The 15670-nt window shown below is 34.6% G+C and overlaps 1 protein-coding gene and 1 pseudogene across 1 annotated transcript in view; one reads left to right on the top strand and one right to left on the bottom strand.

The window, feature by feature from the left end:
* Positions 1–612: 612 nt before the first annotated feature.
* The window catches only part of SLC30A9 (solute carrier family 30 member 9), a 76844-nt gene continuing 61786 nt past the window's right edge, over positions 613–15670 (bottom strand). Inside the window, exons 16-18 of the mRNA XM_045834292.1 lie at positions 13578–13707; positions 11356–11469; positions 613–3903 (exon numbers count right to left, since the gene is read on the bottom strand). Of these exons, the coding sequence (XP_045690248.1) occupies positions 3859–3903; positions 11356–11469; positions 13578–13707 (289 nt within the window). The 3' untranslated portion in view covers positions 613–3858. The remainder of the gene's footprint in view (positions 3904–11355; positions 11470–13577; positions 13708–15670) is intronic.
* LOC123815980 lies at positions 10558–10769 on the top strand (annotated as a pseudogene).

Raw genomic sequence — 15670 nt, 5'->3', positions numbered from 1 at the left:
CTCAAATCCTGACTCAGCTCCTTAACAGCTGAGTCTCCTCGGACAGGCTGTGTATCCAGTGTATCTCCGTTTCCTCATCTGCGAAACTGCGAATAATAACCCGTATTTCACTGGCTCATACAAGGATTAGGTAGGTTTATATATGTAAAATGGTAGCTGGTACAACTAGCTCAAATTATCCTGCTGATAGCTATTATAATATAAACAGGTATGTTTTTACTTTAAAATCTATTTTAAACCTCTATAAGGTCTATGTATTCTGCTGTAGTTTATCAAAATGTAATAAGACCTACCATTAACGGACATAGCTTTTCAGATGTGTGCTGCAGCAAACACATGACATCCTAACAGCATGTTAATAACAGTTCTCTTTGTACTGAAAACTGATTATAACGTTATTGAGTTGTTGTATATTGGTTTTGCAAAACCAAAAACTTACAAACTAGCAAGCATACTCAATGAGGAATAAATTCTGTTCAAAAACACAGGCATTATTTTTAAGGTAAAATGTATGAATCCGAGTTTAGTTCTTAATACATGAGGTAAAGAAGGATTTATGTGTAAAAAGCATTTATTTATTAGGGGAAAAAAAATCCCAAACTAATAGTGAACTGCTCTTACTTGCATAAGACATTTATTAAGGAAAAAAGCATCCCGAGGGATCAGGACCATCTTATCTGCCAGCGAAATTGGACAACTGAAATACAATGTAACAGAAACAAAATTTTTCTTTTTCCATAAAACCAAATCTAGGAATGCTAGTAAACTTAAATGCAAATGTAAAGGCTGCAAGACCAATTTTCTATATAAATACCTTCCAAAGTTCCATTTTAGAGACAGGAACAAGGGATTTAGGAGAGACAATCTTTGAATCAACATTTTACCCTCAATTCTTTGCTTCACTGACTTCTGACAGTTTGGCAAATTGGGGGGTCATCACATTTTTTAAAAAATGCCAAAGCTTGAGAAATATAATTTGAGATAGTACAAATTCCAAATGCCTGTGCAATTTTCTGTAGTTCCCAGCATTCTACTGCAAAAAGTTATCAGATTTAAGACTTAAGCCATTTCCTTTAGATGCTATAATTTTAGCAAAAAGCATTATCCAAATTATAGGATAATTAAGGTTGCACTGAAATAATATACCCCAAATTCAAGTCTTACACCATTTTGTTATTCTGGGTTATTTGGTGTGTGTGTGGGATGATATATGAAGACATTAACTTTTAGGGGAAAAATTTCCAATCTGATCCTAGTTCAGTTTCCTTTATATGTTCAGGAGTCCTCCTCTTTGGAATTGGATACTGTTGGCCACCAACATGGTCCAGTTAAAAATAGGTCTCCATCACTCACCTCCCTCCCTCCTTCCGCCATGGTCTAAACAATGTGTCACCTTGCCCTAGCATCGGGTCTGATTAGAGACCCAGTCTCAGCCAAAGCTGAACACGAGTGTCTCCACCCCTGGAAGTTCCCAGATTTCAGCTCAGTACAAAGAGGGGTCATGGGCGTTTGACAGCCCTCTTCTCTGCCCAACATTATTTTTGCAAATATTCTACTACAGAAGCTATTCCCCTTGAAAATACTGAGACTTATATGTTTAAATATTCAAATTATATGGATCCGGGCAAATAAGAACTACTAATTTGAAAAAAATAAGAACCTCACACAAGATTTGAATCTCCTTTTTAAGGAGAGAAGTCCAAATTCCTTGGTTTTCAAATTCAAATTTGACTATTTGAAAAGGAAAAAAGGTCCAGAGATGTTATACACTTCCTGATTCCATAAAAGTGTTCAAAGTGCTTGATATGCTGTACTTCTTCATATCAAATTTTGATTAAACACATCGTAAAATATCGATGGTGTTCTGCACTGAAAATAAGACAGAAACAGAAGCCTTCAATTATTATTTAAGAATAGGTATGACCTCAATCAAATCAGATGAGAAAAGTCATAAATATCAAGAATTGGCTTCATTTAGAGAGTCCTAAAAAATCTACCATTTGGAATAACTTCTGCACATGAACTTTAGATTTTTTTATATGAGTTAAATTATTCTTGTCTAGCAATGTGAAAATTTTCAGAGTAATTTTACCAAGAGGGGACTGGATATAATTTGGTACCTTCCCGTAAGGCAGCGGCATGGAATAACAAATGGCAGGTGGGGAAGGGGAGGGGAGGAAGAACATGAAGTGTAGAGGGAATTACAATGGGTAAAAAACAGTTTCAGAAAATAGTAGGAGTGAAGAATTTGAAACCATAGGAACAGAGAACCCAATTGTGTAGGTAGGTACATGTATACATATAAAATGATTTTGTATCTTAAAAAATAAAACTGGAATGTTATTTCACTTAAAATGTACAGCATGCAAAATGCTTTGCAATGGTAAAAAAATGTACCACAAGGTAAATTTTCACAATTTTCCGGTACATGACATTTCTGGATCAAAAAACCTCTTAATCAAAAACGTTAAAATTCCTTCTGCTATTACAATTTACTGTAATTCATAAACTGTACTCTAAGTGAGCTTCGGAAACTGACCTTATATAAGCAGTCAGGTCCTTATGCCAAGCACTCCCTGATCCAGCAAAGAGATCACTCAGCCACCACTCTGGCACGGACAGTGCTCAGTGCTACCTGAACAATTTAAAGTGCGTATGAGTTGTTTTGATGAATGGAGACAGAGCTGTAGTTTTGCACTAAATTTTCAATTTCTGAATTTTGGTTTCTCACCTTGATACTTTATGTTTGCTAGAAAGCTACTTAAATAATACTATAGGCCTGTATTATACTAAATGCCCATTTGTAACTGCAAAAAAACTCATGTTATAGACACACTACTGATTGTGCTATCATACAAAATCATGGCCACAAGTTTCTGCGTAAGAGATTTACTTTACTCTTTCTCTTAAAGCAAGAAATATCCCACAGTTCAGGTTTACATAAGTAGTGCCTCTTTTTAAATAAATTAAAAATAAAATGCTGTCCTGTCTATAAAATTATAAATATTTCTAGTCCATTTTACAGAATGTCAAAATACTTATAAACATATTATGTCCTAGTAAATACATATGACGGCACTGAAGCCAGTTAAAAAAACAAAACAGAACAAAAAGCAGTCATTACACTAGCCCATAGAAAACCCAAGGTTATTTTACATCTTTTACCATTAGAAAAATTAAACCAAATAAGAAAAAAAAAGCAAATGAAACATAAGAAAATTTACAAATGGCACCTACGATGACCTTAAAGAGTGTACTGAAAGGTCTTACTTTGATTCAGTAACTAAGCCAATTCTGGAATGAACATTTATGGATAACCAGGTTAGGAGATTGTTCCTCTTAGTGCTCAGGGCAAAATTACAAGGTATGCAGAAATAATTTCCACATTCTATGAAGACAGACAGACTGAAATGGAGTGACTAAAAACCACAAACCAAGATTTAGCCAGCATGTTCAAGATTGGCAGGTTTTGATGGGAGTGAAACCTTCCATGGAAACAAAATTAAAAAATTGAAATCCTATGGCTGCTGCTTATTTTTACCAGTGTGAAGAAAGGAAACATGATTGCAAGGTACAGTATACTCTGACAGGCCAAAATGAGAAATTATCATCGATTTAACGAAAATGTTTCCCTAATAAACTATAAAAACATGATTTCCAAACTGATTCAGTATGTGCTGTGTCTCTCAGAAGAAGCAGTTTTAGTCCTGTGGACTGTTGAGTTGCCCTTTACACAAACTATTTCCTTCATCTTTAAAAAAAATGGCTTCTGAACGGTGCCAACTCCTTCGGTGTGGGAGACAAGGCTCGACAAACTCGTTTCCAAGGCTTGTTCCGAAGTGATTCGCTCCATCAAATCTATAGTATCTCCAAATCAACATGCCGAACTTCAGGATTTCGTTTCTGGAAGGAAAAATCACCACCACATTATCTGGAGTAAAACAGAATCTTCTGGGTTTTTTTTAATTCCTTTTGATCACTAAAGCTGTTGAAAACATTTGGTCAAACTATTTCACTGTTGTGTAATAGCGAGAGAAATTATGTAACAAAGAAAAAAAATAAAATCAATAGATGAATAAATCAAATATACTATAAATAATACAGCAAGTATCACCAACCTGGGTTCGTTCCTATGTTCATTAATACAGTAATGGATTAAGAAACTATTATGTGCCAAGCATTGCAAAGCACTAAAAATATGCTCATTTGCAGTGAAAAGAAAATCACTAAAACAATAACTAAAAAAATGCATTGATATTCATTTCTTTTTGTAACAATCCATATAGTCTTGGGCCAGGCATGTGCCAGAAAGTAGGGCTATGATTATTAAGTAAGACCCTGTTCCTGACCCTGAGGGACTCAGTTTAGCCAGGAAGACAAATGTAGCAATAACCATATATGAGCTTAAGCACTATAGTTACTAATAGTAACTGTTAACATTTAATGAGCACTTACTCTTGTGTCAATTATTGTGCTAAGGGCCTCATGTGCATGTACTTTAAAATCTTTCCTAACAACCCAATTATTTCCATTTTACACATGAGAAAACTTAAGTTTGAAGAAATCATCTAACTGCTCCAAAGTCACACAGCTAGTAAGTGAGGGAACCAGGGTAGATTCCAGATCTCAAGCTCCTATTACAATATACTAAATCATAACTCTAGGAACAAAAGTGTGACACCTATTAACTTGTGCTCATGAGTTCCAGAAAGACTTCACTGAGGATATACTAAGTGAGGAATGAACATGGTATTTTTACAAAATGATGAGGAGGGTCTAGACTCAGGGGTGTCCAACCTTTTGGCATCTCAGGGCCACAGTGAAAAAAGAGTTGTCTTGGGCCACACATTAAATACACTGCGACACATATCACAAAAAATCTCATCAAGTTTTAAGTAAATTCACAATTTTGTGTTAGGCCATATTCATAGCCATATGGCCTGCGAGCCACAGATTGGACACCCCTGGTAGATGGAAGAAACAGCACGAGCTAAGTCAGAGAACCCGGAAAGGCAGGCAGAAGCCAGGTCCACCAATTAGGATGCTAGCTTACGAACATCAATTCAGTAACAACAAAAATATCTTTGTTATATGCCTACCTTGTGCCAGGCACTTAAGTATACAACAATTAACGGAAAACAAGCAGTGCTTGTCTTTGATGAACTTATGTCTAGTGAGGAAATACAGGTTCAGCAAGAGAGCAATCACAGTAGTCTGCTACTACAGAGCAAAGCACAGGCTTTGGCTTTCCCCCCATGGGTACATGAAGGAAGGATACCTAACTCAATTTTGTGGGAATCAGAAGTGTGATAAAATGTAATATGATATTGTGAGAATGGAGGACAGAAGAAAGTGCATAAAATAACTAAATCTACATCTGTCAAAGACAAAATAATGTTTAACCCTGCAGAGGTCGCGGTCAGAGAATTACAGCATAAGCGGTGTGTATCCTTGTGATACATTCATTACTAGCATGTGCTGAAATGCAAAAAAAAAATTCTAAAAACACCGCAAATTTGCATTTATTATATTTATATAAGAAAACACACAATTTTAATTTCAGTTACAATCTAGAAATTATTAAACAAAGAAATATAAAAACAAAGAATAAAAACTTTTCTTTTCAAATAACAGAAAACATGGACATTGCTAAAAAATACAACCCAAAAATGCCTTTAATATTAATTAATTAGAATCTTCAATAGTTAGCTTTGTAAAATGTTTATAACATTCATTGAAAACAATACTGCTGTGCTTGAGGCATAAATACTTTTCACAACACTTGCAAAAATATTTTGATAAGCGACTCGAGCAACAGCCACTAAAGTTCTTCAAAATCTCTTTATCAAATTGATATATTTTTGCAGACATTTTCAATGGTAAATAAAAAAAAATACAACAGTGACTTCAAAGTTTGCAAAACAAAAAACAAACAAACAAAATAAATACACCAACACTGACTTTGGAGTTTGCTGTATCTCTCGGATAAAACTGACTCTCAAATATCACATAACATTATAGAACACGTTATAACCAAACTAATGGCTTAAACGTTATGGCTTAACATTAGTCATGTACAAATGTGCAGCTTGTCATAACCTTGAACCTATACATCCGATATATGTAACAATATTTAAGAAAAGTTTGTTTGTGTGCCTCATCAGCTGTGACCTCCACAGGGTTAAATAAACAGTAGTAGTATAAGACTTTCAGTAAAAATATGGCAGTAAATATTTTTAAAATGTGAAATGTATTAAAAATGATTATCTCTGAGAAGTAGAATTAAGAACTGAGGAGGGTGAGGCAAGTGACACTCATAAGCTTTTTGGTCCTGTTTGATTTTATAAACTTTGTGTATTATTTGATAAAAATAGGACAAATAAATCATCAAGGGAAAAAGAGATCCTCTCTAAGTGATTCTGATAACCAGTCAGGATCAATAATTCCTAGCTTAAAAAGTATGCCAGGCACATTTGCATATTAGGCACCTTGAAGGAATTCAGTCGTGAACACAAAACCTCCAGCTGAGCCCCAGCCAGAGCACTGCACTGAGTGTGCCTGGGACTTTTCTCATACCGTGTGTTAGGTGTACCCGGGAGTGCTTTCTCTTGGATGCCAATGAAAGAGTGGCCAGGGACCACCAAACATTGGGGCACACTTTTCTTCTCACCGTTTTCTTTATTTTAAACCATTTCCTGCATCTAGAACTTCTAATTCAATATGGAATAAAAAAAGACTTCCTCAAGCAGAAATGAAATGAATCTTATTTTCCTAGTTCATTCAATCCTTACCCATCCCAATATAACTTGAAAAAGTTTAGCTGTTCATGGAAAGTCTGAAATTATCCCATCTAAGAGCACTATGTGACAGATGTGTACTAATAAAAATCTGATCTCAAGATAAAAAAATCAAGTTAATTTACTTTGTTCTTTTAAAAATTGTCTTCAGAGAGAAAACTAATCAAATTTCTAAAATATAATGTGTCCAATACAAAGCAGACACACAAATAAAGGTTTGCTGAATGAATTAATGAATAAAAGAAATAGAATTAATGTCCTAAAATTTTAATGTTTAGTGCCTAACAAGCTGTCATGTACATAATAGGAATGGAATAAATATTTGTTAAACAGAGTTAAAAATCATTAACTGGTGTCCAACTTGTAATTTTCATTCACACATTCAACAAAAACGTACTAATCTATTATGTTCCAAGCACTGTTCAATGCAAACTGGAACATTTTATTTTTAAATTTATTTGTTCATTCATCCATCCATTCATTTATTTATTTGAGAGAAGGGAAGGGAGGGAAAAAGGGAGGAAGAGAAACACTGATGTGTGAGAGAGACAGGCACCCTGACAGGGGACCGAACCCATGACCCATGCCACGAGCCCTGATCAGAAATCAAACCAGTGACCCTTCACTTTGTGGGACAACGCCCAACCTACTGAGGGAGCCACACTGGTCAGAGCTAATTAGAACATTTTATCCACCAAAGATTTCATTCCAACACTTCTATTATGGGGAGAGAAAAACCAAATTATGTAATTTATGTTGCAATGTTGGAGTCTCAAGGTAAGAAAATGGTATAGGAGAATACAATTAGAGAAGCAAAAGACAAAGTAAAGGGCAGAGTATTTAACTGGAACATTACTTATTACGAATTTGCAAATGCTATGGCACCTTCCATTTCCAACAGAATTATTTCCTCCCAAACACAAAAAACTTCATGGAAGTATAGAAAAGGGTGGATCAACAGATTGAAATATAGAGGTAGAACAAAAAAAAATCTTTCAAGTTAACAGCTCAAAGAGCTTCAAAATAAGAACAAGATATATTTCACATTTATAATACGGGAGTTTATAAATTAGCTTCTATTATTTTTAACATCTTTACACAAAGTAAGCAAGTTACAGAGTTTAAGCTAAAAATACCACCTACTCTAATACTTGGATCAATGGCACTACTCAGTGGAGATTGCTATTCTGCTCAATTTTCGCACTGAGGGTGACCTTCCAAAGTCAATCAGTAATTACTAAAATTTAAACTGAGAAGGCAACCATGTTTAGTTACTAAAAAGGAGGGAATATGCCACTGTACAAAGTTTTTGTTTTCAAAGAAAATCGTCTTATTTTCATGAGAAGAAAGAATTATATTCATGCATTCTCGGTTTATGTCTTAACTATCAAGAACTTTCTTTGAATTAATATAACTCATACTTTATTACCTTAGTCAGAACATTTTCAGAGGTGTTTCCACCTGAAAATGTGGGTTCAACTTGGCTTCCTGGCTTGAAAGGCTCATATAATTCAAAAACACTTATGAGATAGTTCAAACAATTAATGATTAAAGAGCTCCTAATTAAAACACCAAGTTAGCAAGAAACAAGCTTATCTGGTTATCATAAGAGTGTATTTTAGACTGATCAATGTTGTATTTATTGTTAAATCTGGCTTCTGACTTACTGTTTCTATTAAAGAGTAAAGAAAAAATATTGAGTTTAAAAGTCATTATTTTCCTTAACAGGTAAATAAGAACAGATAGAACTGAAAAAGCAAAGTTCATTCATTCTCATGTCATCCTGCACAAAAATAATCACCTCACATTTCACTCAGAACAGTGGTTCTCAAAGTGTGCTCCAGGGATCACTGGAGTTTTGAGACCTTTTCTGGGGAGATGCAAGATCAAAACTATTTTCATAGTTTTGCCTGAGATGATATTTGCCCTTTTCTTTTTTTTGTTATGCTGACATTCTCTCTGATGGCATAACAGCAATGGTGGCTAAAACTGCCAACACCTTCGCAAAATTCAAGGCAATGGTACCAAACTATGCCCGCAGTCATTTTGTTTCTTGACTGCCAGACACTCACAGTATTTTTTTAAAAAGGTAATTTCCCTTTAAAATGTCCTTCATGAAGTAGTAAAAAGTACTGATTTACTAAACCTGAACTCGTGAGTGCACTTCTGACAATATTATGTGACAAAATGGGATGTATGAAGCCCTCCTGCTTCATACTGAATCTGATGTCACAAGAAAAGCACCTCTGTGGCTGCTTGAGTTATGACCTGAATCAGATGGTTTTTTAAACCTAAACACTATTTTTACATAAAAGAATAATTAACAATTTATGGTTATTCAAATCTGGATATTTGGCAGGGAGATTCTCAAAAAAAAATAAAATGAGCCTGTTATTTCAAAGTAAACAACTAAAAGTATTTGTTGCTAATGATAAAATGCAAGCTTTCGAGTCAAAATCAGAATGTTGGAAAATGCTTATCCACTGTAAGCCTGACAGCTTCTACTTTAAAATTTAACATTTGAAAGGTGTGCCTAGATTCAGTCAACTAATTATTTTCCAAGTGATCAATGTATAATACTACAGAGTCATGCATGGATAAAATATCCATTCAGAGACAAAGATAGGCCAACAGATTTTAATGTAATAGTATATAGTAGAGGATCATACCCAAAGACAGGTCTGGCCTTTGCCCTTGGCTACTGGGAAGTGATCTCTAAGCCCTCGGGATGTCCTGCCTAAAAATTATGTCCTCATTGACTTCGGTTGCAAAGTATCTGCTCTGCCTCCAGAAGGAGCTGAAGATGTCAAGGACAGCTGCTTAGACAGTCAGCTATGAAGCCCAATACAATCTCCTGACACCAGGCTTAGCAGAGCTTTCCTGATGGCAATATTCCCTGCAAACTGTCAAACACGGTTGCTGGGAAAGAAAGTCTGTCCATGGCTCTATGGGGACAGGGCAATGGAAGCTCCGTGCTGGAACTCAGACTCATATACCTCTTCCCTTGGCTAGTTTCAATCTCAATCTTTTCATTGTAAAAAACCACAACTGTGAGTTTAATAGCATTTAGTGAGTTCTGAAATTCCTAGCCAATCATCTAACCTGAGAGTGCTCTTAGGAACCCCTTGCACTCTGAAGCTGTGTTAGAAACGAGGGTGGTCCTGTGGACTGTGCCCCCTAACTTCACAAACATATAAAAAGTTCACTGATATGGTTTCAGATTCCACACTGCAACTAAGCTTTGGTATCATATCAACAGAGAGTATCACAATCACCTGAAAAGGCAGGTGTTAAGAGTACTTACAAAGGCTGCTCCCTTTCTGCACATCCTTCAACCAAAACAATATATGGGAACAGCCTGAATGCAGAGTAAGACATGGGAATCTGGCTGTCTTACATTTTTGCCAAAATATAAAACAATGCCACTGTTCTCACTATCTTTTCATTTTGGAAGGTTTGTTGTTTTTTTTTGTTGTTGTTGTTGTTGTTAAAATGTTATTTATATTAACATGTAATAGATTTATTAGGTTTTTAAATATTTTTTACTTTTCAGTTTTAATTTATGATTTGATAAATAACTATAAATCAAATAAAAGCTCTTTGGGCCCTCAGTAATTTTTAAGAATCTAAAGGGTCCTAACACCAAAATATTTGAGAACTATTTATGTACAAACTTCAAAAATAATTCCTGACATACCTTGTGAACTACAACATTAACAAAATCATCTTATTTGAAGTACTTGTATTAATCTGATCAGCTATCGCTTCTCGGCCTTTTGGCTAAGATCAAGTGTAGTGTCTGTTCTTATCAGTTTAATTTGATCAGCTATCTAGATTCTAAAAGAGTAAGCAGAAATAAAAACGTTTCACCCTCAATTTTTGTTTTTGTTTTTCTTCAGTTTTTTTAAAGAACTAAAGAACAGTCAACATCAACTGAAGAAAATGCATTGCCTTCAACAAGCTATATATGTTAAAGGTTATTTACAAGTTTTATTCACTGCAAACAGAACACCAATGTCAGTATCATTTGAGAACACTGAGAGCTTTTTAAAACAGTCTGCTCAAGTAATATTTCAGCAAAATAGCCAATAGGTTGTAATGACCTCCAACTGAAGAAAAACAAACAGAAAATATAAAATAACATCAGACAGACTAAAAAGCAGGGTGTATGTGTATGTTTACAGTCACATGCTACTTTTTTCCCAACTTTTTCAAAAGTTTAAAGTTTACCTTTTAAACTTATCAAATTTATGAAACTATCTAATTCTTATTTAAAAACAAACAAAAATGTTTTGACTATGTTAGATACTAAGCAAGTTGATTAGAATAGTGATTGAAAGGACAGAAGTTGGAACTGAGCTACATAGGTTCAAATCCCAATTCCCCTACTTTCTTGAATAAGCCATCTAACTTCTCTAACCCACCATTTTCTCACCCAGAGCAACTAACGCATCATGGGTTACTGAAAGAATATACATGTGATGCAATTAGCACAGGGTCTAACAGAGTAAGTGCTCAAAAAAATAGATATTATTACATCATAATGAATGTATCTTACTTTTAGTTCTTTCTCAAGTCTGTCTACTTCAGCTCCTAAAGTATCAATAATATTTTCTCCATGTTTAAGCATAAAGGTCTCTAGTTCTTCAGGAGTTTTCACTTCTTGAATTTCCTATAAAGAAAACGATAGTAGGAAAACAAAATAAAATCATTTTAAAATCACAGTAGTGCATTGATGATTTCCTTTAAAAATTATAACACCATTAAGTTTAATAAAAAATAATAAATTTTCAAGTCATAGGTAATAAACCACCTGCTTCTGAAAAACTTAAATTCAAGCCCTGGCAGGTGTGGCTCAGTGGATGGAGTGCCAGCCTGTGAACCAAAGAATAGCTGGTTCGATTCCCAGTCAGGGCACATGCCTGGGTTCTGAACCAGGTCCCCAGTAGGGGGTGCACAAGAGGCAACCACACATTGATGTTTCTCTCCCTCTCCTTCTCCCTCCCTTACTGTCTCTGAGAATAAATAAAATCTTTTTAAAAACCCACAAAAATTTAAGAAAAAAATGAGTAAAATGCTTCATTAAGGTAGCACTAGAAGCTAGTGGTAAAAAAAACAAACTATTCAATAAATAGTGTCAGGGCAATTATTTTTCTATAAAGAAATAATATTAAACCCCTACCTCAGATCATTAAACAAAAACAAACAATTCTAAGTGGATCAATAACCTAAGGGTAAAAAACACACCATAAAACTTAAAAAAATATTTTTGTAATAATAGGATAAGGGAAGATTACTGAGGCAAGATTATAAAACGTAGAAAAAGAACACAAATTTGACATTAAAATTAAAAACCACATTAAATCTTCTGTACAACAAAGTAAAATGATAAATTACAAAGTAGGAAATGACATTTGCATATACACAACTGAGGAAGGATGAGTATCATTATGCGTGTTAAATATAGAATGTTTACAAAACTGTCAGATAATAGAAATGAACTAAACAAAGAAACAAGTAGAGGAAATCCCAAAGGTCAATAATTTCAATTATTAACCTTACTACTTCCAGGGAAATATAAATTTAAAACAGGATAACATTTCACACCTATCATAACAAACATTTCAAAACTCTATCAATACAATCTAATAACAATGTGAAGCAATAGAAATTTGATACACTAATGGTAGGAATTAAAGGGACCCACTTTGGAGAAAAGCTTTGCGGTATCTAGAAAAGTTGAAGATATGTTCACCCAAAGGCCCAACTATTTTGAATCCAGCTGTACCTTACCCTAAAGAAATTCTTGCACATGTAAGCGAGGAAACATTTATGAAAATGCCACTGTGGCACTGTTTCTAATACCTTAACATCAGAAACAATATAAATGTCCACTAACTAGAGACTGGATAAATTGCAGATATTCATAAGACAAAATATTATACAGCACTTAAAATAAATTAACTAAAGGCCTATATATTAACATGGAAGAATCTCAGAAACATGTCATTAGGCAAATTATAGAGGCAATCATATTGTATGTTACCATTTATATCAATTTTTAAACATCCAAAATCCTATTATATATTATGCTAATAAAAATATATTGAGAAATATAAAAACCTAAAAAGAAATATAAGTACTAAATTCATGATAATTCTTAGTTCTAGGGATGAAAGAGGGAGGATGGGACCTACAAGGAGAAAACAAGGACTTCAGCTGTCTTTGCAACTGTTTTTCTTTCTTCCCCCCCTTTTTTTTTTTTTAGATCATAAGCAAATACAGTATGGTAAAATGTTAAGATTTGACAAAGGCAAGTGGCAACCCCTGCACTGTTCATTATATTATCCTCTGTAAATTCTCTTTTAAACTATTCTTAATTAAAAAAGCATGGATTCGGGAGGCACAGAGATCTAAATTCATATGTGACTCCATATTATGGCTCTGCAATTTTAGGCAAGTTATTTAATCTCACTCTGTCTCTACTCACCCATATATACACATGAAAATATTATTTCTTTAGCTCACAGGGTTGTTGAAGGTAAATCAGATAACATATACAAAGTGCCTGGCAAGCACTTTAATAATAAGTTTGCACTTCTATCTCCTCTAACCCACTCTACAGTAAATAAAAGGGTCTCTGTCAAATTTTGAAACTGTAAGAAGTTGAAAGCTAAGGTGATTTTATAAGCTATAAAAGGCAAGTTTTATTTTACGTACTTAAAAAGTAATTTTTCTAACCATTGGCTTTATAAGAAAACAATAAATACATGAACTTACCTGTAGCATCTGGTCAAAATCTTGTTTTTCCAAATATGATCTTGTAACAACTCGTCCATCAAAATCTACTTCTGCCTTAAATCTTACTTTACCTAGTCCTAAATCTGTGGCTTTAACATCATGAATTGCCCTGCAATCAGTAACAATGGTTATAAATTTTTATGCATACACATATAAATTTTAATGACACAAAGTCTAGAATTATTTTTTCCATCAGTGATGAAAGTGGGCTAGGATGACTTTCAGAGTGTTCACCATTAAGTGCTATACCTAGCATTTGCCAAACAAATGTCCACTTAGCTATTTTTATTTTTATATAATGCCAAAGGTGTAAACTTAACACACACTGTCTTATGATATCTGTATACATATAAATTACAAAGTTAGTAGATTTTTAAAAATCAACTGTAGCCCTTACCATTGTGGCTCAGTTGGTTGGAGCATCATCCCATACACCAGAAGGTTGGGGGTTCATTTCCTGGTCAGGGCACATACCTAGGTTGTGAGTTTGATCCCTGGTCGGGGCACATATGGGAAGCAACCAATTGATGTTTCTCTCTTACACATCAATGTGTTTTTCCCTCTCTATAATCAATAAACATTTAAAAAATAAACTCTAAATTACTTTTCTACAATCTGGTCATTTTATCTCATAATCCCTTTTTCCTTTTTTTAATAGCTTATTTAAAAGTTTTCAAACAACTCTGTAAAGTACTCTATTAGAATAACAGTAATAACTACCTAATGAGATTGATGTGGGAAATAATGAGCCAACACATATATAAAATGCCTAATACATTACCAATTACATGACAGGCATTTATTGAATGGCTCTTACAAAATACTGTAGGTAAGATGGCATCTTTACAGATAATCAGAGTCCCGCAAGGGCATAAGTGACTTGCCCAAGGTAATTCAACTGGTCAACAGCAGAGCGAGGACTCACTTCCAGATCTTCAGATAGTCCAACCCAATGGTTTTTCCTTTATACCATTTTGCCACCCAGAAAGGGAAGCTCAAGCATAATGCTTTTCATCCTTCCTGTCCTAACCCTCTGGAATCAAGTTTCTCTAAAAAAACATTGAGAAATTACTTTTTTTCTAGGATAATCACTATAACATCTTTTCTTTACAAAATATAAGAGAATAAGAAAACACTGTAAATCCTAGGAACATAGCCTCTGGGAAAACCAGGCTATATGAGACTCAAGTACTCTTAAAACATGTGACTCTAATTTCTGAGTGATTTTTTTTTTTTTTAAAGATTTTATTGCCCTTGCTGGAGTGGCTCAGGGGACTGAATGCTGGCCTGAGAACCGAAGGGTCACCGGTTTAATTCCCAGTCAGGGCACATGTCTGGGTTGCAGGCCAGGTCCCCAGTAGGGGTCATTCAAGAGGCAACCACACATTGATGTTTCTGTCTCTCTCTTTCTCCCTCCCTTCCCCTCTCCAAAAATAAATAAAGTCTTTTAAAAAATATTTATTTATTTGTTTGTTTGTTTGTTTATAGACAGGGGAAGGGAGAGAGGACAAGGAGAGAAATATCAATATGTGGTTGTCTCCTGCATACCCCCTACTGGGGACATGGTCCCACAACCCAGGCATGTGGGAATTGAATTGGCAAACCTTGGATTCGCAGGTGGGCACTCAATCCACTGAGCCACACCAGCCAGGGCTAATTAATTTCTGAGAGATCCTGAACAAGTTACTAAATACTGAGTCTGAAATCCTTTATCCAAATAAATAAAGAAGCATATTTATTAACTATCTAGGGTGAAAATAAGAATAATTTAACATTTATAATGAGTCCAAGTTGAAATAAAACTCATCCAGATTGGCAAGAGGTTATATAATTTATTCTTTTAAAAAAAGCATATCTACCTCAGGCCTCCCAAAATATTAATAAATTTGGTTATTTGGCTAATACTTGAATAGCAGCTAATGAGAATATCCTATATATAACTAGCTACAGATAGAAAACTGTGATAGGCAGCTTCTGTCATAGCTCCACATGATCCCCACCTCCTGTTATTTAAAGCCCTTGTACACTCCTCTCTCCCTGAATGTGAGCTAGACATAGTGACTTGCTCCTAA

Source organism: Phyllostomus hastatus, unplaced genomic scaffold (genome assembly GCF_019186645.2).
Source record: "Phyllostomus hastatus isolate PE091 unplaced genomic scaffold, TTU_PhHast_1.1 phas_contig_196, whole genome shotgun sequence".
Taxonomy (NCBI): Eukaryota; Metazoa; Chordata; class Mammalia; order Chiroptera; family Phyllostomidae; genus Phyllostomus; species Phyllostomus hastatus.
This window is presented reverse-complemented; position numbering and strand designations above follow the sequence as displayed.